Source organism: Tetrao urogallus, assembly GCF_951394365.1.
Source record: "Tetrao urogallus genome assembly, chromosome: 3".
NCBI lineage: Eukaryota > Metazoa > Chordata > Aves > Galliformes > Phasianidae > Tetrao > Tetrao urogallus.
Genome location: NC_136815.1, coordinates 26,147,690 through 26,175,097, shown reverse-complemented (window position 1 = coordinate 26,175,097; position 27,408 = coordinate 26,147,690). Strand labels below are relative to the sequence as shown.

Here is a 27,408-nt window from a genome sequence, read left to right as displayed (position 1 = left end):
CTTCTTGATTTCCTGGAACCCGAACAAGCCATCAATTCTGACCTCTACATCACAATGCTGACTAAGCTGAAAGCTCAAAGTTCCAGAGTCACACCAGAGAAAACGACAGCCTTTCTCTTACAACATGGGTTCCTTACGACACCTTACAGTGTCAGGTTCCATAGCAGTTTGAAGACCGTGGAGCACATTGCCTTGGATAGACTGTCCTAACACACCCCCCTCATAGACCAGAATTTGCGCCTTCTGCCACCTGTTTGGATCTATCACAGATGGACAGCAAGGGCAACAGTTTCATAGTGTGGATGCCGTCATAACTTTTCATAAGTTGTGAGAGAGTGGGTCATCTCCAGTGGTACAGATTTTTATGAGTGCTGCATACAGGCTCTTGCTCATCACTGGTAAAAATTCATAGGTAGTGGTGGTGACCATGTAGAAAAATTGTGTTTTGTAGCTGAGCTCTATCGAATTGTGTATTGTGTTCTTTTGTATCTGTTGTAATTTCCACGGAAATAAATAGGAGGCATTACTTCCAGTTACAAAAAGTGGAGCAAAAATAGAGTAAAATAATACAGACGAGGACTGTTAAATTCATCCTGGTTGGCTGGAATCTACCAGTAAAAGAGTCTCCTGACACTTTGCAGTGGTGCAGCTCCTCACATAGACAGCAGTAATGGCAGGGCATTTGAGAATGACATTTTTGATGATATTTTTTGGAACTGTGTGTGATTCAGCGTTTACCAAAATGGAGACATTCAGCTCCAGTGCAAACCTGGTTGTGGCAGATCAGCTACTATTTCTCAGAATGAAGAAATGAGCATGTTATAGAAATAGAAGATATCAAAAAGTAAACAAAATGGGTGTGAAAGCCATCAAATAAGGAAAATTAGGAAAGTATTTAAAATTTACACACAAAAAATTATGTTTATTATGTTTATTATTATTTTGTTTTTATTTAAATTTGAAAAAAATAAAAGATAATTATCTTTCCTGAAACATTGCCATTAAGGGGGAAAAAAAATCCTTTACTTGCTCAATCTAGCCTGGCTACACAAATCATCTGAATCATTGAGGTTTAAAGCATTTAGATGTGCTGCTTCATAAATGATTGCTAAACCAAAGTTCAGTCAAGTAAATGATGCTCCTTTCAGCTGAAGCTCCTTGGATAATGGGTCAAACCCTTCTATGCTTTTCAGATTGTGCATTCATCCCCAAATTAATTTCATATTGAGAGTATTCATTTTAAATCAATAATACGATTGTTACAAAATTGAATTAATATTTATATATTAAACTCATGTTATTTGCTTGACAGACTTGAATCAAAGGAACCTTTTCTGTCTGTTGGGTAAGTAGGAATATGGTTATTTCTATAGAATGTTGTTATTTATATATTCAACTATTATACAGTATAATGTATGGGATAATACCTCTTATCAACATTTCAGTTGTTTGCTATACCTAAGCTTATGAAAAGTAGATATCAATCTATAAAGACAGCAGCTGTAGGTATCTTTCTTCCAAAAAAATTACTAGAATGTATGTTTTGATTCTACTGACTAAATATATATGTATATATATATATATTTTAAAAACATTTAAGAATTTAACGTTGTAGCAAAAATTAGCTGTTTTATTATTTTGTTTTCATTGTTTTGATTCTTCAGTCATATATTCTCTACACCACTTGTCTAAGCCGATGACTGAAGAATTGGTAGTTTCTTTTAAAATAAAGTTTTAGTGGTAACTTGGTAACAGAAAGAAAACATCAAATTTGTAAATTAGAAAAATATGTTTTAGCCTTATTATAGGTGACATTTACAATGATATGCCTATTACAGCTATTGTCTTCATAGGCACATAACCATGAGAACAGTTACTTAGTCTCTGTTAAAATTATTATCTTATCCTTCTAAAAGTTTACTTTTAAAAGTGATGCATTTTGAAAAAAAATCATTATTTTACAAAATTTATTCCTGATATGTATATGTATATATTTGTGTGTGATAGGTATCTGTGTTTTACTTCTGAGTATAAAGTTCACTTCCTATTTTTTGTTTAGCTTCCTTCTTTTAAAACTTTCCTCACTTTCTCATTCTCACTCTAACATTCTCATTCCCACTTCATCTTCCTTCAAAACTGTACACGCTTTTTCTCTTGCCATTCTCATTTTTCCTCGTTCACAAGTCCATGTATTTCATGCTACAAAAAATGTAAACTGCAGATAAAATATGCCAGTGCAAAATAGCCATGTAAAGGTTAATTCTACCAAATAACTATCAATAGCTTCCAAGTTACTGTATTAACTACAGATGTAAAACTACTTCAGGTTCTGAAGTGTGAATTAAAAACAGCAAGCAAAGTATATCAGTTAAGAGCATAGAAACTCAACAAATCAGTGTGAGCAAGATTGGGATATGCTTCAGATTTTTTAGCACAAAGTAACTTTGGCTTCTTTGAGTACATTTTAATTTAATTAATTACCTTCTTTCTACCAGAAAAAAAAAAAAAAATTGTTGAATAATAAGTGAAATGTTCATCAAATGGAGGAGCACAAGAAAGTGGGAACCAAGGAGGTGGTCTTGGTTTGTGTACTTTGGAATGTCCAAATTTGTTACCAGATTTAATCACTTTCATTATTACTTCCTATTATTCCACTTTGTAACTTTCATACTATTCTATACTATTTACTATATATATACTATATTCCATACTATTTACTATACTGTACTTTTTATACTAGTTCTTTTATTTATTTATTTATTTATTTATTTTTAAGCTTGCACTCTTGTAATGATTACAGGAAAACCTCAACTTTAAGATTATTAAAAAAAAAAAAAAAAAAAGTTTCATGTTGCTGTGGCTGAAGAGCAAATAAAATTGAAAAATAAATAAATAAATGCCAGGAAGCAAATAAAATGCAATGTCTGTGCCAGTAGTAGCAATTCATCTTAAACAGCAGTTATCGTAAAATAATAAATTGTATGTTTGTAGCTCATGCCATGATTTGAAGAACTCTGCTTGCAATTTTAAGGTATATATGGATGAGAACCTAGGAGGAAAGGTTATCTTTCATGTTTGGGTTCCTGTCCAGATGAGAGGAGTGGTGGCCATGGTGTAAATGCACATTATCTCCCCATAGTCATTGTATGCGACTTTATTGACAATCTGAACTCCTTTGAGGAAGTCTAACTTGAATAAATATATTTGTCTTCTTCCCAGAACCTTCCAGATGTTTGTCTGTAATGTACTTCAATTATTTTTTCAAGTTCATAGTGATAATGATTGAAAATGCAAAAATTGGACACCACCTCTTTCCTAATTTTGTCTTTACTGCTACATTTCATCCACCTCAAATAAGATTTTTTTGAAAAAAGCAAGAGCATTGTGCTCTGAGGAGGGGACTAAGCAAACATCCACCTCCTTTGTATTGAGAGAGATGTTCCTCCTGGTCCCACAGTAATGTGGGAATTCATTGCTTCAGGGGATGAGCTCTCATGCTGAGATGTATCTGAGGTTTTAACCAGACTCATAGTTGCAACAATCTATCCTTTAAGATAGGCAGTTTGCAAAAAAAAAATACTGAGACTTGGTTAGACTAACACCAGTGCCCTCAGCCCCTCTTGAAGCCAGAATTGGTAAAAGCAACAGCTTGTATTACTTTTGGTTCCTACAGATAACTTGGTCCTGCAGGGAAGCCTTTAATTTATTTCCCTTCTGCAACAGAGATTTATTTCCACATTTTCATTATACTGCCTATAGGAGCTAATTATCCTTTTTCATTTTGCCATGTCGAAAATAATGGCTTTCTGATGCTTTTCTATTGTTAATTCTTTAGGTAGAGGAAGGGAACATGAAGTGGGACAGCCAAAGAGCTTGAGCCTGTCACGCTTTGCATGAGCACTCAGTGTGTGTACTGGGCTACAACTTTCCAGAAAGAGATCCCACAATGCAAAAGTGATTCTTAAAACAACACATTGCTTATTCTCTCTCAGAAAGCAGACAGTGATTGACACAAGCAGACCTCACCTCTCACTATTGTGGTTTGTCTCTCAAATGCTGGGAGACAACATCTTCTGTACTCCCTCAGTAAAGGAAATTGCATTTATTTTTCTTTTTATGCAAAAAGATATAGCAGGGTATTTTGTTAACGTGGCAAGGTTGTGTTGGTGGGGGGGCTGCAAGGGTGGTCTCCATGACAAGCCCTCAGTGCCCCATGTCAGATCAGAGACAACTCCTGCTGCTCCAAAAGAGACCCAGCACTGCCAGAGCAGAGCCATGAGTGATGCTGGGTGTGCCCTGGGAGAATGAATTCAGGAAAGGGAAAAACTGCTGCACAACAGCAGCTAGGAGAGAGGAGTGAGAAATGTGAGAGAACAGTCCTACATGCAACAAGGCCAGTGCAGAAGGAGGTCAGAAGGTGCTCCAGGTCCAGAGCAGGAACTCCCACAGCCCAGGAGAGGCTCATGCAGGAGCAGGCTGTCTTTCTGCGACCTACAGGTACCAAGTGGAGCAGATCTCCATATGCAGCCATGGAGGAGCCCACAGGCAGCAGCAGAAGTGGCTGAAGGAGCTGCAGCCTATGGATATCCCCACAGAAGCAGCTCTAGGCCAGAGCTGTAGCCCATGGAAACAGTCCATGGTGGGGCAGGAGGGCTGGAAGAACTGTACCTGTGGGAACAGTGCTCTCCTGAAGAATGCACCCCATGGTGTGGAACTGTGCTGGGGCGGTGCTGGGACAGCTGTAGTCTGTGGGAAGGGCACATGGTATCAGTATGGAAAGGATGGCATCTGTGGGAGGGACTGCACATGGAGCAGAGGCAGAGAGTGATCATGAGGAAGCAGCAGAGATTAACTGAACCACAACCACAATTTCCCATTCCCCTGCTCCACTCAGGGGATGGGAAGAAAGCTGGATGGGAAGAAAGATGTTCTGGGTTTTAGTTCTCACTCCTCTAGTCTGCTGGTAGTTGACATTAAATTACAATATTCTCCATACATGAATTTGTTTTATCTGTGACAGTAACTGTTAAAGAATCTCACTTATCTCAACATACCAGGGTTTAGTTTTCATCGTATTTTCCCCTCTGTTCTTTTGAGGAGAGCAAGTGAAAGATCAGCATGGTGGAGCTTGGCTTCTTACAAATGTGAAACCACCACACCAATGCTCCATCATTCGCTATGCAAGAGATGGGCAGTAATGGCTGAGGTTGGCAGGGTCCTCAGAAGGAGCCATCCCCTCCTCCAGCAGGGATACTCAGAGCAGGAGGTTCAGGGCCATGTCCAGGCTAGGCTTCTGAAGATCTCCAAGGAGGAGACTCCACAGCCCTTGAGCAAGCTGTGCCAGTGCAACGCAACCCATACTCACACAATAACAATTTTTTAAATGAGTGGTTTGTAGTTAAATACAACTGTATGTAGATTTTAAAATAATATCTAGTCTTTGATTTAAAACATGCAGTTGTAAAATACAAAACAAAACAAAACAAAATCCAAAATGCCAGTTCTTCAAACTTTTAAAAACTGTTCATCCTCTTTCTCAGCGCCATTTAATAGTATGTTGCATATTGTTGAATTCAGAAGAGACAAAGAGAGCAAGTAAGAAACAGAGCTGATTTTTCCGAGTCTAGCAAGAACTTAGATGCATCTACACCCGATGCAGAAATGGGATTACTTCTTGGTAAGCAAGCAATAGCTGTTCAGTGTAATGGGCTTTGAAAATACATGTGTTTTATGCATCTGACTGTCAGCAGAGATTCAATCTCTTTCTTTTGTGTACATGTTTAAGAAAATACAATACAAACATCTGACTTTTTCTTTTATTTTCAAGATTGACTGATTGCCGTAAACATTATAAATTTAGGAGTAAAGCCCAGAGAGAGCTGTATCTGAAATTAACGTGTTGTGTGCATTTTTTACATGATGAATAGTTGTCTGTCTTGTAAGAAAGAAGAGAGGTACAACTGGCACTAATTGCTGTATTTTTTGACATTCTCAGTAAAGCCACTACAATTCTGAATGAACTACTGCCTTCTTCACAAAGATCCTGTTTCTAGACAGTATATGATTATAGAAAATACAGAATAGTCATGGGTTTGTATTTTCAAATCACAGCCTAATCAAAATACCATTTGAATCAGAAGTATTTCTAGAACATTTGAAGGAATGTAGATGTGCTGAACTTTATGAAATACTTCCAAAATGCATAAAGAAAAATTCCTTAATTTTCTTCTTGCAGAATTATTCTGAGAAATATCTAACAGCTGGAATTTGTCTCCCATATTTTCTGTTTGAAGGTTTCTTTTCAATAAGGATATTTTGCAGAAAATCTGTAGAAAGTCCTGAACACAGACATCTTTTTGAGGGATCTTATTCTTAAGAATTGACAGTTAAAATTAAATGCCTGGTTAAAACCAAATTCCCATTGTTATGAATTAATCAATCCACTTCCATATTATAAAGACTATTTCAATTCATAGTCTGTGCTTTTTTTTCAGACACTAGGTTATGAGGCACAAAGCAGAACATACCCACATTCTGTAGCTCTTGTAGAACAAACACCAATAATGCTTCTCATTCTTATTATCAGATAACACCAGCTGAAGGAGCAGACACTATTCTTACTGTTCTCATCTGGTTTTTGAAGAAAGATAACTACAAAATTATTTTCCTTCAGTGAAGTGAAAAAGAGGAAAAGAAGAGATAGTTGAATCATTTTGCACTGTTAATATGAAACCAGTAGCACTGCCTACCTGAAAATAATTTATTACTGCCATTTTCATGCAGTCTAGGTATTCAGGGTTTGCATTTACATGAAAAACATGGGAGGGCTGCACACACTTGACAATTTATTTAAACTATGGCCATCAACAGGAGTTAGAAGACTACAGGGGCTTTACATGTGGTGAGACTGCCTAGTTAGTCCCCAGAGAGATAGCAATGAATTAGGTGCAATAGCTAACATGGAAAGCTAGGAATCTTTATATGGAAGATACTGAAAGCCTGTGTGGTTTAATTTCAAGCAGTATCGTTGACATACTTATCTTTCAGCAATTTACTAAAAGCCATAAGGACTAGGATTTTTCTATAATGGTTTTCTCTGAAACACTAGATGAATTATCACTGTTTTGTAAATATTTAAAAAGTTGTTTCTTCGTTTTTTTCTTGAGTATATCTGTGAGGAATAGATTACGAAGTCACAGTAACAGATAATGTTTTGTTCCATTTACCGAACTTGATGGTTTTGTATCATTGTTTGTTGTTTAAAGATCCCAGGTTATGTATTTTTCTACTCATATGTAATGTAAATTATTATTTTTTGTTTCCTTCGTTTGCCTGATATTCTACAGTATTTCCATTTTCACGCACACAAAGAAATATATATCACATAGAAATTATAGTAATACATTTTGGGGGAAAAAAGTCTTTTCCTAATTCCATTAACTTTTATTAGCAACAAACTTAACAAATATGCACCTCAATAAATTCCTGTTTTTCTCTCTGTCTATAATGATCAGTAACAGTGGGGTTCATAATTGAGAAAAGCAATAGAGCATGAGATCACTTTTTTCTTTTTTGGTTATTCTATTTGCTTTTCCTTTTGTTTAGTTTCTGTTATTTCTGTCATCCAAGACTACCCTTTCATTAGTACTTCTAGAAAAACAATAGCTATTGAGCTCATTAATGTTGAGTAATGTTAGTACCTCAATACTAAATAACCATAATCTCAACTGTGTTGTGGCATTTTCCCTTTCTAAAGAGGGAAAAATTATGGATAAGGGAATGAAGTGTGGTGAGGAGGTTGAAACATTCTTGGGGAATAAATAAATAAATAAATAAATAAATAGAAACAGGAGTAGAGGAATATGAGGATGGAGCGGAAATTATTGGGGAAAGGACAACACAAAAGCAAAAAGGGAGACAATAATCTTAAAACAGAAGATGGAAGAAGGAAGGACTATATTTTATGATTATATTTTTCTGATTGTATTTTTCTGACTATATTTTCTCTATATTTTCTGAGTATGTAATCTCAATATGAAACAGCACTATTTACTTCAAACTCACTGTTGCTGGTGGTTGCCCAACGAGTAGTCAATAGCCTACAGATACTAAATCAGTGTTTGGAGAGGTCTGATATTTATAATAGTAATATCCCTTCCTATTTCTCAGGTATCAGTGTTGCACTTTGATAATTTCATTAAAGTGTTGTGTAAAGATAGCTACATCACCAGAGTTGATGGTGGAAGAAATGGAAGATGTCATCCAGAAAGGCTGTGGAGTCTCCATCCACTGAAGTTTTCTAATCTCAGATAGGCAAGGCTCTTCTGTAGCCCTGGATATCATTGTGCATTGGACAGGAGGCTGGACCAGACATCTCCTAGAAGTGTCTGCCATCTCTGTGAATAGACAGAAAAGGCCTGTGAGCTGTTGTATGCACGACAGCATGCAGTGGTATTTTTAACCTCATTCTCCTCAGAGATCAGGAGAATGGTCCATTCCAGGGCATGAATCTTCCTTAAAGAGACAATGCAGAAAGAAGTACCTCAGAGAGAAACCCTGCTATCTCAGAGGAAACTGAGATAGCATAACTGATAACTGATCAGACTTCCCTCTCCTAATTGTTGGTGTTTTTAAAATGTTATTAAGCTTCAAGCTAGATGTTGTCTTTAGCGTTATTCTGTCAATGGCCTTGTGTATGATACTAAGAAATGATAAATCACATCTTACCTTATTGCAGTGCTCACTGTGCATTAGTGTGCTGTAGTGTATCCTTCATTTGGAATAAAATCAGGATATGTCCTGATACTAGGCAAAATTTCAGCTTGAAAGATAAATCATCTGATAAAAGTTAGCTTAATTTGAGAGTTCAGGCAGCTCAGACATCATTTACAGATGACTTTGCACCTACATTACTACGTCTTTACACACCATAATTTGAAAAGAAGCAGGACTACATTTAGAGTAATTAGGTTTATATACAATAGTCTCCACTTCATCCAAACTACTCTCTACTTTCAGAATGAGGAACATGATTTTGACTGTTTTTTTTTTTTTTTTTTTTTTTTTTTCCTTTAGTTGCAACTATAAAGTGCAGTTCAAAAGCAGTTTGTAGTTATTCATATAATTTTGGGATTCTTTTATCACAAGGTCAGGCTGGGTTCTTATAATTCTTATCATTCTTTGGACCAAAATGCAGATCTGCTGACATCAACCACATGTTTTTCCATTAGTACGCATAGGTTGTAAGAATTCTACTGCTGTTATATGCAGTAAATAAATAGAATTTACATTATATTGTGTCTTAACATAACTGTGCTATTTATTGCTAAGACTTTTAATTAATCACTTTTGCTAGAAAAGGCTTCAATTTTGTTTCCAAATTCATGCGAAGATCAGTCTTGGTCAACAAAAGTAATTTTTTTACAATCCCATATTGCAGTAAAATTCAATGCTGAGGTGAGTGCCTTAAACCTGAAGTAGAAATTCAAAGAACTGACATGTATAACTAGAAAGTGGTAATTTATGTTGCCATGGTAGTGATTTATGTAGATAATACTAAAACATCTTTTTTGATTTAAAAACCATACATCCATTTCCCACAAATCTGGAGTTACTGGTTTTGTTGTTGTCGTTTTTCTGCTGTGATAGGACAAAGGGAAATGGATTTAAACTAAAACAGGAGAGATTTAGACTGGATATGAGAAAAAATATTTTTTCATGATAAGGGTGGGAAAGCACTGGAACAGGTTGCCCACTGTAACAAGATGGATGCCTTGTTCCTGAGCTCATAAAAGGTCAGACTGGGCAGGGCTCTGAGCAACATGATGGAGCTGTAGGTGTCCCTGTTCATTGCTGGGGAGTTGGACCAGATGATCTTTTATGGTCCCTTCCAATTCAAACAATTATATGATTCTAGAGTTACTTTTTTTTTCTTTTCAGTTGCCACTAATGACATACAAAAAGCGCTTGTTCTGAATTCACACTTAGGTTTAGGAACCCTCTAATGGGTAAGGTTGTGTGGCTGAATCAGGTATTGTCCCATAGTAATTGCGTAAAATATTTTCATAACCAACCAGATAGACACTAGAAAGTACTTCTAAGTCATATTAAATTGCAAATTTTATCAAAAGCAATCATTTGCCAACTGGATCATTTACCTACTGGATATGTTCTCATTTATTCTATTGCCACCTAAATCAAGGGACAGAAACTACTGGTGGATTTTCAGGAACACTCTGAACACCAAGTAGTCAAAATGAAAGATCACCAATTTTCAGACCACATTTTTTCTATGAAATATTTGTTGACTACTTGAAAATAGTGAACACTCTTATGGAAATTAAAATCAATACACGCAAGAGGAAATGCGAAGCATTTCTCAAGTAACATAATTCTTCCTGCAGAGCTGTCCTTTTTTTGGAGTCAATGAAGTACACCAGGATATGCAAATTATATATTCTGAGGCAGTGAAATTAGTGAGGCAAAACTACAGGTTGTTAGTGCAGCTTTTATAGCACTGTTGTGCCAAAGTGTTCACATATCATTGTGGAAGTACTTGAGAGGTATTGAAAAAGACTTTGTTTCTTTGCAAAAGTAATCTTTTTATTCACATACACACACACATATTAATCATGATTACACTTTAAACCTGGAATCAAATAGCATTTGGTTTCAAGCAGACCTTGTCTATATGTCAGTATTTAGTTGTATTTCATGTTCTGGCTGATATTTTATAGGCTATAAAACTGTCTCGCTATGTAGAGCATTCATAGAAAAATAACATTCCAGTCATGTAAGTCATAAGGGAGAATAATGGTAATGTTCTTTTGCTAGGAGAAGACAAAAATTGTGTGAGAGGAGTCTCACAAGAGTGAGAAGGAGGAGATAGAGAGAGATGTTAACGGTTTCAATTCCTTCACAGTCCTGTGTTTTGAGAAGAGATACTTCAGGCAATCCTGATGACTGATTGCAGCTTAATTCAGTATAGCATGTAAAAGCAAAATAAGATTTTGTTTATATTGTTATCTTCTAAAGTATATTTCACAGAGTGATAAAACACTCCAAATGAAACTTTCTGTAAATGCTTACTAACACTAATCTGATAGTTAGATCCACTCAAGTCAGGGAGTGACCACATGATATGGGGAAAGAATATGGCAATAATAGAAACATAAAATTTCTTGAGCCCTCTTTTGTGAAGTGGTCTCCTTACCTTCTGAAGTGTTATGAAATTAACCTTTATGGAAAAGAAAAAAAATGAATGTACAAGCAATAGTCTAGGAGCTAAGACAATTACCATATCTTACAGGTGATAAATGTATTTTAATGAGAGTATCACTTTTAATTTTTATATACATATAATCATTTTTGCCAAGATTGGTAAGACTAAAGAAGAATTTGTGTATATTCTACTCAAGCTGGATTAGAATTAATTCTAAATTCTCATGTTATGGTCATTAAATGTGATGTCTTGTTCAGACATAAATATGACACTCTTAACAGATGATTATGAGATAATAAAACTTGCCTACTGCTCCAAACATAAGTTTCCAAAATGTAAATCTTTGCAATTGTTTCCTTGAAGCCAAATACAATTACATCAAGAATTCTCCTGAAATATCTAGGCTGTGGAAGGTGAAAATGGGGGTATGATCACATACCTCCCTAATTTTTTTTTGTTTTTAAATGTAACTGGAAGGCTGTAGATCATTAAGTTAACTTCAGTCATGCTACCAAAATATGTCAGAGAAACATTATTTGCAAAATATGACTGTCATATTTTAAGGAGCTTACAGCTGGAAAAAAAACAGGTTAAATCTGAAAACAAAAATGTAACCTGACTAAATTCAAAATCAGATGTTTATCACAAACTTTCAAATGAGGAAATAAGTAAATGATGAATATCCCATATTGTCCCTCACTGTAAGCCTCAGAGTAGAAGCTCTTACAGTGTGGAGGTCATCATAAAGAAGGAAACCAGTCATAATAAAGCAGAAGAGCACACAGATTACCTTCCCTACATACCCACAAAGACAGGAGCCCAATTGTATGGGAACTATTAGGACATGTCTTGAACCAATGACTGAGCATCCGGTAAAGGCATGTAGCCAACCTTGGAAGTACAGCTGCTTGTGTGACCAGGCTTCACCCTAACCTCATTTAAGGACTGGCAGCCAAAAGGGAAGCTTCTCTGCTTGGAGATCATCTCCTTCAGGAGTTTCTAACAAGTCCTAATTCTCAGAAAGGACTAATAAAGAAAGCTATTCTTTCTTTATTACCAAATTGTGGCTACTGTATTTTGAGAGATCAAAAACTGGTTAAAGTCATTTATATCATTTGTCTCCTATTCTTATTGTGTTTGAAAAGTTGAGAAAGATCCCTCCCTAAGCTGAAAAGTGTTCTAGTTTAGATGTTTTCTCTTAAAACAAACAAACAAACAAACAAAAAAAGGTAGATGAAGAGCCTTAGCTCTTGCCCATGGCAGACAGCCCAATTCAACTGCAGGAGATGTCTGAGCTTGCCTAAGGCAAGTTGTAGAGGCTAAGGGGCTAGTCTCCAATATCAGCTGATATGTTAGAACATGCAAAAAAATCATATTATTTTTTTAATAAGAGGAATAAGGTCTTTTGACTAGCCTTGAGCTATATCTCTTTGCATATTAAAAAAAAGTAAAAACTTTTCAACTAAATGAGTCACACTCATATCTGTGTGATAAGAAATTAGGATTTCTAGTTCATGTCAAAAGTTGCAAACAGTAACAGCAATACTAATACCATGATGGAAGTCATCAGGACTGTTGTACCATATATTGCACCTCAGTGAGTCACCTTGAAGAACCTCTCTTCCTTGTTAGGAGGAATACATTGGAAGCATTCCATATGTGTACTTAAAGTAAAGAACTATATCTGATCCTCTAATTTCAGGAACTTTATTATGGATTAACTGTGGGGGAATTGAGAGTGGAGACTTTGAATTCCCTTATGTAAATCAAATAGTCTCCATCCTGTTATTTTAGAAATTACTTAGTCTCTGACTTATTTATTCACTTACAGAAAAGAAATATTGGCAATTTTTTCCTCTGTATTATGGAAAGTGAACAGACATGCCTTTCCATTAATAGCATTACTAGGCATGTATTTTTCAGAAACCAAGGGAAATGTAGTCTGTATAGTTAGCACTGAGCTAGGCAATATAAAGTACTGTGTGCTGTGATTTAAGTGAACATGCAACCAGAAAGCACACAACCTTCCACTCACTCCCCTCTCCCAGAAGGTTTGTGGAGAAAACTGGAGGGGGGGGTGGAAGAGGAGGGTAAAGTAGAACTCATGGACTGAAATAAAAGCTTACTGTGACAGGACAGGAAAAATAATAGTAATGATAATTATATATTTTATATATATATATATATAATTATATTTATATATATATATATATAGTATTTTTTATATATAAATATAATCATTATCATTATATCATTCTATTGCTAACCACCTGCAACTGATGTCCAGCCAGTTCCTGAGCAGCCAACTCCCCGTGCTTTTTTCATGATGTAATATGGTCTGGATTACCTCTTTAACTAGTTTGGGTCAGCTGTTTTGGTTGTCCTTTTGCTGGAAGGGCAGTATGAGATACTGAAACATTTCTGGCTCTGTGCAGCACTGCTCAGCAACAACTAAAATATCAGTGTTAATCAGCACTGTTTTTTCTACTAACGTCAAAACACAACACTGTACCAAACACTATGAAGAAGTCAGCTCTGCTCTAGCTGAAACCAGACCATACAGTCAATTGCACAGCTGTCCTTCCACTTATTTCTGTAAAGGCTGGAATTGGGTCTAGTCTCCTTCTCAGTTAAGGAATATCCTTTTTATCATATGCGTTTCCCACAACCAATTACCATGAAATTTATTGCACAACAGGTCAGGAGTACAAGAATGCTTTCTCAGATTCACAGTATCTGGTATTTCCATTTACCTTGTAACTTTACTAACGGTACATTCTTCAAAAAAAAAAAAAAATTAAAAAAAAAGTGATAAGGCAGTATGTCTTGTCTTCACATGCCATTCTCAGGACCGTGACAGTTATCTCTGTTTTGACAATTTAAAGCTAAACCTTGAGTTATTCAATTTAAAAAAAAAAAAAAAAAAAAAAAAAAAAGTACATCTGTAAACTTTTTGTATGAGTACAAAACAAAATTTAAGTATTTACAGTATGAGAAACAGAGAGAGGAGAAAGAAAAGAATGTTGCAGCTTTTTAGAAGCACTTTTTCTTTACATAAACTCTGACACCGTCATATTGAAATTGATTAATCTTCTGTGAGCTGTGCCTTTCTGTTTTATTCAGTGCTTCTAAGACTACTTCTCTGGAGACTACATAAAGTTTCCAGAGATCTGTTTTTGTAATCTTAAGCAGTTAGTCTTTCAGCTTCAGTGCTACCAGTGTGATTTTAATTTATCAGTCCGCTGTTCAGTGAAATGCTGTAGAAACACTTCAAAGCCTAAACCCATCACTTATTCCTGCACCTGTCAATGGCAGTCTTCTGTATTTGTCACACCATACTCGTGCAATGTATACAATATTGCTAATAAATTGGATAATCAATCACTTGTGCACAATCTGACAGTAGTACCTTGAATACATTGAATCTGAAATGCATTTTTAAGAGGTGGGACTCATTACTCTACCATACAGACATCAAGAATTTCCCAGTCAATCTATACAATTAAAGAGCAGCTTGGGACATGGTAGGCCACTTCACACTGGAAAGCTTTTTCATTACCTTAGTATAGTATGTTCCCATGAGAAACACAAGTAATTGGAGATTACTTTAGATGACAGAAAATAGTTTAACAGCAGAAGAAGAATGGACAGAGAAACATTAAGTAGATTTTTTATGCTTCTTTCTGTAGAAAACATTACTTTGTTTCTAAATATCAGCAGGCTAACAATGTTCATTGTCTTTCCTTGCAGCTACAAATAGGTTTTGTTGGGAATAATTCTGATGCTTAGCTGTACAGAAAACTGTTTGGGCTAAATTTTGCCTTGAAAGTCCTGTATTGTTCATGCCCATTTGGCTGCCATAAATTGCTCCCAGATTAGATGATTCGCCGGAGTCTGAATATTAATCTTAATGTCGTTTCTATCATGTGCTACACAAGCTTTGTTTTATCCTTTACAGGGAAATATCTAAGTGGGAAAATCTAATGCAAAGTATTTGACTGTCCATAGGTAGTTTTTAATATTTACCCAAGTTTTGCCTCAAATTCAGGTTGGAGAATGAGTTCAGCAGTTTCCCCAATATACATTTTACTGAAAATAGTTGGGAGGAGAGACGATGAGCCCATGCTAAGTATGTGTAAGATGAAAAAAAAAAAAAAAAAAACCAGCCTAATCATATTGCAGATTTTGCTGAGTGCCTGCAGAGAGATTGTTTAATGGGTACTGGAAATGGAATAGTGTATGTCAGTCGAACTATTTTATGTATAGCTGTCATAGTTGGGCAAAACATATCTCTTCGGACAAAGATTTCCCAAAAGCTTCTCAGTTTTACTGAAATAATGTCTCCATTTACAGTATCATACTCTTTTCTATATTATTAATATCTGATTCCATACTTATCCACTTCATGGAAAACAGATAAATACATGGAAAACATACAAAAAATGTTACCTTGCCCTTTTTAAACTGAACACAATCAGAATAATACTTTATTTACTTATGTTAACAAAACTGTTATGACAATTGGTAAATGCAAACAGTAGGTTATGTCCAATCATCTGACAGTTTGAGATGAAATCAGGGATTTAGGAGGTACTTTATTGTTTTTAACCATTCCTATTTGCCCTCATAACTGCATATGGAAATAAGTCCAAAATACTTTTCCATATCTTCTTGTCCTCCTTTGGCTCTGTCCCTCCTTTTTGCTATAAATCTGCAGGAATATATCTGCTGAAGGAACCACTGATAAGAATTTGTTTTTTACTAAAATGTATACCAGCAACAAGTGGACTGTGGAGACTGTTGTCTTTCTCTGCAGAACATGTGGCCTGAACTGCAAAAGAGAAGTGTTCTTTCACTTCTACCACGATCTTCATCCTTAATTAAAATTGAATCGTTTCTAAATTAAAGATTGAATTCAGCCCACGCATTCCCCTAGCTTTGGAAACTGGTAGTGAGTTTATCAATTAACATGTTAATTAGCACAAATTAAATTCTTGTCTTTGGGGAGTGTGGGTAACCATCCGCTGAAAAGTATTCAAAGACTCTGCTTTTTTTAATAGCTCATGGAAGTCATTGCCATCTGAGTAATTTCTTACAGGGAAACTTGCCAGTGCTTATTCCCCAGATCATCTAGTTATGCTTCTCTCATCTCTCTATATATTTTTTTAATATAACATCAGTTTAGACTGATTCTTTTTTGCACTCGACAGAAGCAATTTCTAGCACTCTTTTTATATGACAAGAGAAATGATTTTACAAGTGACAGGAGTGCTTGCTTCAACCATTACACTGATATGTGCTTTCTAAAAAGAATTTGATTAAGAGAATATTGCTTTTGTATTTAATATTTTACTGACGACAGAGAAGCAATTGACAGTATAAATGGTGATAGTGCTGTCAATTGAATTAAGATGCATTATGTCTGGTTTGTCAACATTTATGATTTACAAGTACATCTTTGTACGTGTGGGGAAAAATAGTGATATTAGCTAAGGGTGACTCAGATGCACAACAGAATTTGTTGTTTCCAAGAAAATAACAGACGTTCTTTTTGTTTTGCTGCATTAACTCTTCTAAAATGAGAGTAACTCCATTGAAGCTGTACTAACTGGTATTTGGAGCAAGGTAACCTAAAACCATGTGTGTGACCATTAGCTTATAAAATATTTGTGTGGGCATACAACACAGTATTAGAGAGGCTATATGGTGCCAGTACATTTTCAATACACAATATTGTCATGTAAATAAATACATAATAACATCCAGAGAGTTTTTTTGGCGATGAGAAGCATAATTCATTTGCCTGACTGCAACTGCTAATGTGCATTGGGAAACTGAATGCAAAAAGAAACATAGATCTGAAAACCTGATCTTTGGGGTCTTTTTTCTTCAGATAAACTGAATTTAAAGACAAGTAAAATTAATCTAAAAGAGGCAACTTTTACAAGATTGTCTCCTTGATACTTGGTCAGAAAAGGGAGCTATGACTTTTTCTTAACAGAAACACATAATATTGGTAAGTTTTCTTTGCCTTAGTGTGAACATTAGTGTGCCTTTCTGCCTTCCACTTTAGCAGCAGCATCATGTAGGTTTCTTGTTAATGCTGCAGAGGTGTGAATGTGGGTAAGTGATCTACCTATTTAGTGTCATTCTGAAACTGCTGACTCCACCAGTTCTCAGGCTCCTTTAAACATTTCTCTGCTTCAGACTTTCTCAATGTTTGGTATTCTACACTGCACCAATGATTTCTTGCAGCCTCTGTAACGCAGGTTAATGGCTTGCTAAGGAATAACTCCCAAGAGGTTAAGAGCCCTGCACCTTGATCTCAGTGCTAGTGATTATCTGCGCTAATTTTCTGCTTTCTATACCGCAGCACTGACCAAAGCTTCTGTTTGTCCCTTGGCTGTAGAAGTGTGAACAATTAGGGCTGTAGACAGAGCTATACTAATCGCATTCACAGTGTAATGTCTGTCTTTAGTGTATTATTACAAGTGAAACATCATCATTCCACTTCTCATTCTTTTTTTTTAATTGAAAAAAAAAAAAAAAGAAGAAGAAATTGAGATTGTTTTGAAAAGTAGAAGAAATTTTTTCTTCTAGGTCTTCCATTTTGGTTTCCTGTCATTATCTCTGCATCACAGCCTTTACAATACATGTGCAGAACTACTGCTTCACTACCAAGAGCACTAGGAATTGCTCTTATAAAACCCCAGACCTTTAAGGGTCTCACATGATGTCTTGCATCCATGGGCTGTTAACTCAGCTGCTAAAGCAAAGGACAGTTATCCCCAGGAGCTCAGTGCCATAGCTGTGCTGCAGCAGCATTGCCTGTGTTGCTGCAACTGCAAAATAAGTTTCAGAGAGGCAGAAGCAGACCTAGATCATGGGGACAAAAAAGTAACCACGATGTGGTTTCTCAGCACTTTAGACCCATGTTCCTCTAGGGTCAACAACAGATAAGGTTCTATAGTGCTATTCTCCTTCTGTCATTTTAATAGATAGCATGGAAGAGTAAATGTCTTATCTCCATGATGAAATCTCAAATTCAGCCATCTTTCTTAAAGGATACCAAGTGATGAGGAAGTGAGCCTCTTGCTCTGTTGAGAGCTCACAGTAGCCCATCCATCTCTGCTTTCTGTACAACAGCAAATTAGATGATACCACATCTTTGCCAAGGGTCTCAGATAGAAGTCATTTTGTGCGCGGAACTGGCTATTTTCTGCCCTTATGAACAGCACTTCTGAACAGAAATGTCCTTTGCCAATGCAGAGAGATCTTGAATAGCCTGTGGGGAAAGAAGAGATTCCCTCCCCACCTCCTGCTACAGTCCTCAGCACCCATGCTGTGGAATATGAGATTCAATTAGAAGGGATGCCCTTGAGTTGTGAAGATTTCACTTAAAATGCTCAAATTAGAAGCAGAAGCAAATCAACTCCTGTAAGCTTGACAATTGTCAAGCAGGTCACACTGTTAAAAGCCATAATATGTTTACATTTCATATCCCAGCCATAAGGTCAGTAATTCTTTGGCAGATAGATGGACAGGATGAATGAATTGGATATTGTTTGCTCCAGCTGAATCCTTGGGTATGCTCATTTCAGAGTCTAACTGTTGCGAAACATTCAGAAAAGCAGCATTTACTTCTTATCTCAGTAGCAATGGATGTTACAGAACTAAACCATATGAAAATACAAAGCACCTTAACTTTCAAGTTAGAGGCAACATCTGTACCAAAGTAATTTAGATAGCTTCTGTCATAAAACACTTGATGAACACTGCTGAGGTTTATCTGGTGGAAATATAAAAACATAACACGAGGGTGTTGCTCCTCTTCTATATTTTTGCAGACTTTAAAACTTATATCAGATAATGAATTTTGCTGGACTGCCATAATAACATTATCAGATGCTTGAAAGCAATGCAATATTTTAAAAGGTAATTGATATAAACAACTCAGAAGTTTACAGAAATTCAAGAATCATATTACCATGAGATAATCAGGCTACAATACATGCTGCTTTTTTCTGGTACCAAAGATAACATTGGACCACATGGAGAATAGGGGGTTGAAACTGTCACTGGTAAAGCTGAAGGGACACAAAGTAGTTCATTTTCAAGGCAGAAGTTACCCAAACTGTGCACAGAACAAAACAGAACTTCTTAGTGGCTGACTGATGTGCAAAACTACTTCTCTCAAAAGAGATTATCCTGGATTTTTCACTAAATTAAAAAAATGAAATATGTTAAATCACATTTTTCAATATGAGAATACTGTGCTTGAGGAATACTGTGTGAGAGGCTCTCTGGATTTGTACAGTAGCGGACTGTGAGTAGAAGGTAAGGAGGGAGAGAAATGTTCAATTATCACACCAGAAGCTCTTTTTTGCACTTTCCCACAGTGCCATCCAAAGCCTTCTCTGCCTACTACTCTCATGAAGAACTTATGAACTTTTTCCAACTGGTTAACCCTCTCTCAGTCTATGGCATGCTCAGACCTCTGCCTGAGATCTCCCTCCCTCCTGTGCCCTTCCAGCACCACCATTCCCAGGGGAGATTTTGAGCCTTCTCTGTCATATTTTGAATATGAAGAACTACATCCTTCAAAAGATCAGTAATGGCCCAGTCTTACTCTGTCCTGGGGGGCTTGCCTCAAATAACACAGTCTTGCTTCTCAGAGTACATGCTAGGTTCCAGAGCTAAGCTGCTGTTCATCCTTACACCAGCTGGTTTAAAGTGAATTATTGTTCATTGGCTGCATGGTCTTTAACCTTGAAAAACTGAATTTATTTCATCTTTGTGTAAATTAAATTAATGTCACTCCAGGTGAAAGGTTTCATGTGACAGGCCTTTTTAAATTTAATTTTTTTCTTCAAATTTTCTGTCCTCTTCTACTTAAAAACACAAACTGAATATTAAGTGCAGGATTATTGCAGCTATTAATCATGCAACTAAATAAAGCCATTAGCAAACTGTGGATAACTGTAAATAAAATAATAGCTTTACTATCTCTCAGTTTCATGTAGACTGGCTATTTAGTGAAAGACAAAATAAGAGCTGTTGTGTTGTATAGGGAGAAATTTACTGGCATTGCATGAAGATAAAATACAGAAATATGATTATTATGTAAGGTCTAAATAGTACTATTTAATGTTTTTCTTACCAGATGCTTGGGTTTTTTTCTTGATTCTAGTCTCCCAGGTCTGTTTTATTTAACGAGTGTTTCATATAAAATGCATATATAAGGCTTTTGTTTCTCAAATAATTTAACAGTAGGACTACAGCTGGATTTTTCACATGGTGAGTCCCATGATTTTTCAATACTAGTCTAGCATTACATGGGCAGATGGCATGACTTCTCTGATCTCTAGGGGCTTGGCACTTTTATCCAAGGCGAAGGTGGAAATTACCCCCTAACCTTCAGCTCCTTTGGTGGGTGTTTCTGCAAGTTGCAGATATGGCAAATGGCAAGCCCTCAATATTAAAACTGCAGGATGAAATGGTAAATGAGGTAATTTAAGTCTGCCAACTCTATTTTTTTTTCCTTTTTAAGCAGTGAGTCTCTGAGACTTAGCAAAGGTAAGAAAATGGGGAAAAAGATTTTATGGCATGAGAGAAAACAAACCCAAGGTATTCAAGAATTCTTGACCTGCACTACAGCCTGTGCACTGAATTCTTGTTAGAGAGCAGAAATAGTCCAGAATACCATTCTATTTAAAGACAAACTTCATTAATATGCATCTTTTCACCTTTATTTTCACTGAATTAATTTTCTCTTCCTTTCTTCTTCCTCTCTCCTTTCTATCTTTCGGCTTTCTTATTTGCTTATTTATTTATTTATTTATTTATTGCAATACTTTCTTTTTCATGTCTTATTTCTTTAATAATTGTCGTAGTAAGGTAAGTAAGAAACAGTTTCTGCTCCTATTCAGGCAAAGCAAATTTTGAGTGCAGAGCATTTATTATTTTTGGTTCTCTTTTTGGATGTATGAGATGCACTTCAGTGCTATTTCTTCACCATAAAGGATGAAAGTGGCTAATAGAATGCAAACACAAGAACGATGAAGGATTTATTTCACAACTGACAACACATAAAATAGTGTTCTTCCAGTCATTTGCAATGTCCTACCTATATTTATTTCTGTATGTATGTATGTTCTCTTTTGAATCTGAGAGGGCAGTTATCTCTAACGCTATTACCTACGCCTTTCATTTTTTTAATTATTTTTCCTTTTCTGTTTTGGCAAAAGATTTGGTGAATTCAAAAATCAACAATCCAACCATTCCAACATTTTTCATTAATCTAATTCATTGTCTAATTTCAGTTCTCCACTACTCACTCACCAATCTTTCTTGCACTTAACCATCTTCCTAGGCCACTAATGATGTCAGCCCAGCGAAGAAGAGAGTGTCACATTCATTAGAGTGCTCACTTGATTTGATCACTCGGGGTATTACACCATAATGAATCTCTAATTACAGAGGAATGTGGTGTGTGAGCTCTTTTATCTGTGTACTGTCAACTGATTTCAATGTTCTACTTGCCCTAGTCTTCACATTTCCAAATTTACTGTAGAGTAACAACTTTAGATTTTAGCAAACATAACATAGTAACAACTTTAGCTTCAGCAAACATAATGTATAAAGATGGTTAAGGAACGAAATTGAAGCAACTCTAAAACTGGCTTGAAACATGAGAGTAAGCTAATATTAACAGAAATGTTTTGATCAATGTGTATTTTTTTCCTATAAGTCTGTACATTCTTGTTTCTGTTTTTTTTTTTTTTTTCCCCGCAGTGGTTATGTCTTTGATTATGATTACTACAGGGATGATTTCTACAATCGGTACGTGTGGTTATTGTTTTTGTATGATTGACACAATTTCTACTATTTCTTTATAATGTAATCGCATTGTTTGGTTATGCAGGTATGTTTTGATTCTACATATTATTTGTCTCATCATTTCTACTGTGTATTTGAAGTAGATTATTTGAATATATCACAAACAGTTTACCACCCAATATTTACTCATTGAACAGCTCTTTTGGTTTTACCCTTCTCTGTGAGCTACCAGGGCATTTTCTTTGCTGAAAAATTTAATGGTAGCTTAATTGCTCAGTATTTCTTTCTACAGAGTTCTTCTAGGCTTACTTTCACTGGAACATACAATGGCTGCAAAATTCTTCATTATTGATATTTGTGTCTTTTTCTTTAAACCAAGAATATGAGAAGATATAGACTGTCTCCTGAAATAGCTGTTCTTGTCTTCCAAGAATACTTAGAATTCTAGAAAGACCTTAAGTGAAGCCAGACAAGTTGAACGTGTGTATTTCCATAGCAGCAAAAAGTGTGAGGATACACAATTACAATTACCTGAGAGGAGTACCTTCATACAGCCTAGCTCAGCGCTGTGGAAATTTTAAGGTCTTCATTTGTGAGTGGTTAAGTTAACACAAAAGGAGTGCCATCCAGAGTAAGGTAAGCCTAGACAGGCTCAAAAAGTGGGTGCACAAGAATCTAATGACGTTAAACAGGGCCAAGATCAAGGTGTTTCACTTTGGTTAAGGCAATCCCAATGAGTACAGACTGTGAGAACTCATTGTGAGTCCTCAGAGATGGATTTGGGGATCCTGGTGGACAAAAAGCTGGACATGATCCAGCAGTGTGCACTTGCAGCCCGGAAGGGCCAAAAATATCCTGGGTTGCATCAAAAGAGAGATGGCCAGAAGGGAGGGGGAGGTGAAGGGGATTGTCCCCCTCTACTCTGCCCTCTTGAAGTCTAATCTGTGGTACTGTGTCCAATTTTGGGGACAGCAGTACAAGAGGGAGGTGGAGCTGTTGGAACAGCTCCAGAGGTGGCCCACAAAGATGATCAAAGGGCTGGAGCACCTCTCCAATGAAAATACACTGGAGTTGTGCTTGTTCAACTTAGAGAAGAGATGCTTCGGGGAGATCTCACTGTGGCCTTTTAGTACTTGAGGGGAACTTACAATCAGGAAGGGAACTTTTTACTTTTTACACAGACTGATAGAGATGATAGGATAAACGTGAATGGCTTTAAACTAAAAGAGAGCAAATTTAGGTTAGATGTGAGGAATACATTTTTTCTCAGAGAGCGATGAGTCACTGGAACAGGTTATCCAGAGAGGTTGTGGTTGCCACGTCCCTGAGGGAGTTCAAAGCCAGGTTGTATGGGTCCCTGGGCAGCCTGATCTGATGGATGGCAAACCTGCTTATGGCAGAGGGATTGGAACTGTGTGATCTTCAAGGTCCCTTCTAATCCAACCCATTCTATCACTCTGTGATTCTATGACAATGAATATAGAAGAATCACCAAAAGACAGGGTTAATGTGGAAGTCCACGGATAACCAACTCCTGATCCAGCTATAAAATATTTCTTCATTATATGAGAGCTGCTCTGGAATTAGTTTTGTTATGCTGGCCTACAACATCAAAGGCAGATGTTTCAACTTCTACTGCCATATCGCCAACTTCTCACCAATATTCCATTACACGTTGTTGCCATGTGACAGATGGCAGCAGAGGAGCAGTCTGATAAAATGGCATCTGGCATGGAAGCAAAGATGTGGAGTTGAATTCTCCCATGCAGAAAAAATGGTGGCTGTTACATGAAAGACAAGCCATGTTCCAGACAGCCATGCAGATTTTACGAGCATAGCATGCAGACTCTTGTTTGTTGGTGGCAAAAATGTATGACTAATGGTGGTTACTATGCTAATAATTAGTGTTTTTTGGCTGAGAATATGTGCTATCAAGTGATGTTATTTTCCTCTTTGCATCGATTGTATATTACTTGGAAATAAATATAAAAAGCAGGCATCATTTTCAGAGCGACCCATATACTAGCCTAGTGTAGTATAGGCTAAGTGAGTCAGATGAGAATTCTTCTTTTCTCTATCAACCTTTATTCTGAGACTTCTTTTACATTATAACAGCAGACGACAACAGAGTAGCGACTTGCACCCTGAAATTAATTTTTCATGTATATGTACATTTCTGCTCAGAAACACTGTAGGAAGAGTATACAGAAATAATGTCTTTGTTTTGTTTTTGTTTTTTCCCCAAGGATTTATTCAATTCAAGTTGCTTTATTTGTTTCTTCATATACATGACCGTGCTTACCTTGGACAAAGCTAAAAACAGTGACCTATAAGCATATGGAGCCATCAACTCAGTTCAATCCTGTAGAGTCCACCCTTAATAGTAGAAGTTGCTCCTCTCCTGGAAGAAGTTAACTCACACAGACTTTTTATTTTCCCCAGAGTTGATGCTTTGATTTTTATCAGTGGATTTGTCTATGTTTTATACAGTGCTCTTTCTGATTTATACCATCTGAACATGAAAGTTATTAGTCCTTAGGCTTTTTCACTAGTTCTGTATGTTGCAGATCACTCTAATGAACTAATTACACTTCCACAACAGAAGAAATATTTATGGGATATTAAATGCTGCTGTGGTAGTCTATGTTTGTGATTGTCTTACTATGAAAAACTACTGACAGAAAAAAGTGCTCATAAATGTATTCAATAGTATAGTTTTCTAATTTTGAAATCCTTCAACATTAAGAAAGCATGATTTTAATGGAAGAAAACTCAAATATAGGATTCACCTTCCAGGACTGGAAATGCTGATGATGACATAAAAAGTTTAGGAAGGTAAATGTCTCTGTAAGATTTGAGGTAAGGGGCATAGAAGGTGAGAAGTCTTATGTGACAGGCATGAAAAACTAACAGAATTCAGTGCATTGACACAACTATCATATAGATCAACTTATAGGAAATATAAATGAAGAAATTTATTAATGATTTTTTGAATTTCTGAACTTCTCTTGCTTTTTAATATTTACTAATTTTCCAAACTTTTCTGAATTATTCAGAATGAATACACTTGTCTTATCTTGACTAAAGGAATTATGGGATCAGAAAAGTGTGGCAAAACTAGTTTCTTACATGAATTAAAATTGTTATGAAGGCAGACTGACAAGATCAGTACTGCACAATTTAGAATGAGGGAGGAGAATATGCACTTTATCTGCATATTGGTGATTATAGGAGCAAAGCATTATTTCATAACTGAATCTTGGAATCATTGAATGGTTTGAATTGGAAGGGTCCTAAAAGATCGTCTAGTTCCAATCCCTCTGCCATAGGCAGAGACACTTTCACAGAATCATAGGGGTTGAAAGGTGCCTCAGAGGACCACTAAGTCCAACCCTTTGCTAAAGCAGATTCCCTACAGCAGGTCACACAGGAAATTGTCCAGATGGGGTTTGAATATTTCCAGAGGAAGACACTCTGCAACCTCTCTGGGCAACCTGTTCCTCTGTGCTCCATCATCCTCACTAAAGAAGCTTTTCCTTGTGTTCATATGGAACTTCCTGTGTTGCAGTTTGTGCCCATTGCCCCTTGTTCTGTTGCTGCTTACCACTGAACTGAGTCCAGCCACATCCACTTGACTCCCGTGCTTCATATACGTATAAACAGTGATGAGATCCTCTCTCACTCTTCTTTTCTCCTTGCTGAACAGTCCCAAGTCTCTCAAATTTTCCTCATAAGACACATGCTCTAGAACCTCTGTGTCCCTATCTCTGCCAGATCAGGCTGCTCAGGGCCCCATCCAATCCAGTCTTCAATACCTGCAGGGATAAGGTGGGACATCCACAGCTTCTCTGAGCTTCACCTCCCTTATACTAAAGAATTTCTTCCTTGTATCTAATGTAAATCTACCCTTTCTCAGTTAAAAGCCATTACTCCTTGTCCAGTCATGACAATTCCTTCCTCATTTTTCCTCTAGACCCACCCTTCCCAGTACTGAAGATTTCTGTTAATCATTTCTCACGTTACAAACGCAAGGAGATTAGGCAATGTACTTCAAAGCTTTTAAAAGGCAGCACCTTCTTATAGAAAGCACATCACTGAAATATGTACAACTTCATACAAATATGAACTGATAACAACTAGAAAGAAAAATCACATTTGGACAAATTGTTGCATAATGATCTACTGCTTTATAACTTAGAGGTTTTCTGGAATATTTTATTCCAGTAATGTCATGTGAGAGAATGTGACCAACCTGCACATGATCCAATATAATAAAGGATGCGAGTGACAACCAAATGTAATATCTGTAAAATTTTAAAAATGTGTATTTTGTGTTCTTAATTATACAGAATTTTTAGTTATGCTTACAATAGTTAAAAACTGCTTATTCAAACAGCACATTCAAAGTGATGGAATTCAAATCTAATGTGAGTGATGGGATCTTTATGGTATATGTTGTAAACAGCTAAAGAAAAGGAGAGGCACAGACAACTGGAAGGATTGCAGGATTTAAATGTTAGGTGTTTACTTGCCAGAAAATGGGCTAGAAGACTTAAGTTTGATTCTGCTTCCTGATCAGTGTGCTGTTAGACAGCGTGGCCGTTAATTACTGTTTCTTGTATCTCTCTTTTCAAATATATATCTATCCACCCAGCTGGGAAACAGTGGTTAGAATTGTGAAAATTAAACATGCAGTTACAAATTTACATAATTAGTAGTTGCAATAGCATGTGAGCAGAACACACAATATTTCCTGATAATGTTGCTTGTCCCTCTATTTTGTTCTTAGAACTCAAAGTCTTAATTTTCTAAACTTTTTTCTCCTAATCTGTTTTGTTCAGAGCCAAAGGATTTTACATTTTAAGTATATCTAACTTTTGATTACTTTTCCTATTGTCTTTATTTTCTTCTATGCAGGTTAATCAGTTGCTGTTGATAACTGTGCTTTCTAAGATTGGGACATTCTGTTTGGGAACACTACTTGTTTTTGTTTATAGAATATCTTCTAGCGACTGCAGTAGCAATTCTCTGAATATATACAGTGGTTTGGTTTGAAGAAGGCTAACATCCTATTTTATTAATCATGCTTTAGTATTTCAGTGATTGTACATCAACTTGTTACTCAGTAAACAGAGGACATGATGGACCCTCTTTTCTGTCAATTCTATAGGATATACAGTTCCCTCAATAGAAACTACTGGACATTTTACAATGTGCAGGATATTTCTTTATGATGATGTCTGGTTTAAGAAAAGTTCATTTATTTTTCTATCTATAAGAATAGCAGATAGCTAGAAAAGTAGAATTCAAGTCATGCATACAGTAAAAGAATCTAACTGTCACTACAA

At 36.2% G+C, this 27,408-nt stretch overlaps 1 protein-coding gene across 1 annotated transcript in view; it reads left to right on the top strand.

Moving 5' to 3' along the window:
• RALYL (RALY RNA binding protein like) overlaps positions 1–27,408 on the top strand; it is a gene marked incomplete at both ends in the record, with an annotated part of 297,150 nt that overhangs the window by 255,501 nt on the left and 14,241 nt on the right. The window contains 2 exons of the mRNA XM_079533404.1: positions 1,313–1,345; positions 22,016–22,063. Coding sequence (XP_079389530.1) covers positions 1,313–1,345; positions 22,016–22,063 — 81 coding nt within the window. The remainder of the gene's footprint in view (positions 1–1,312; positions 1,346–22,015; positions 22,064–27,408) is intronic.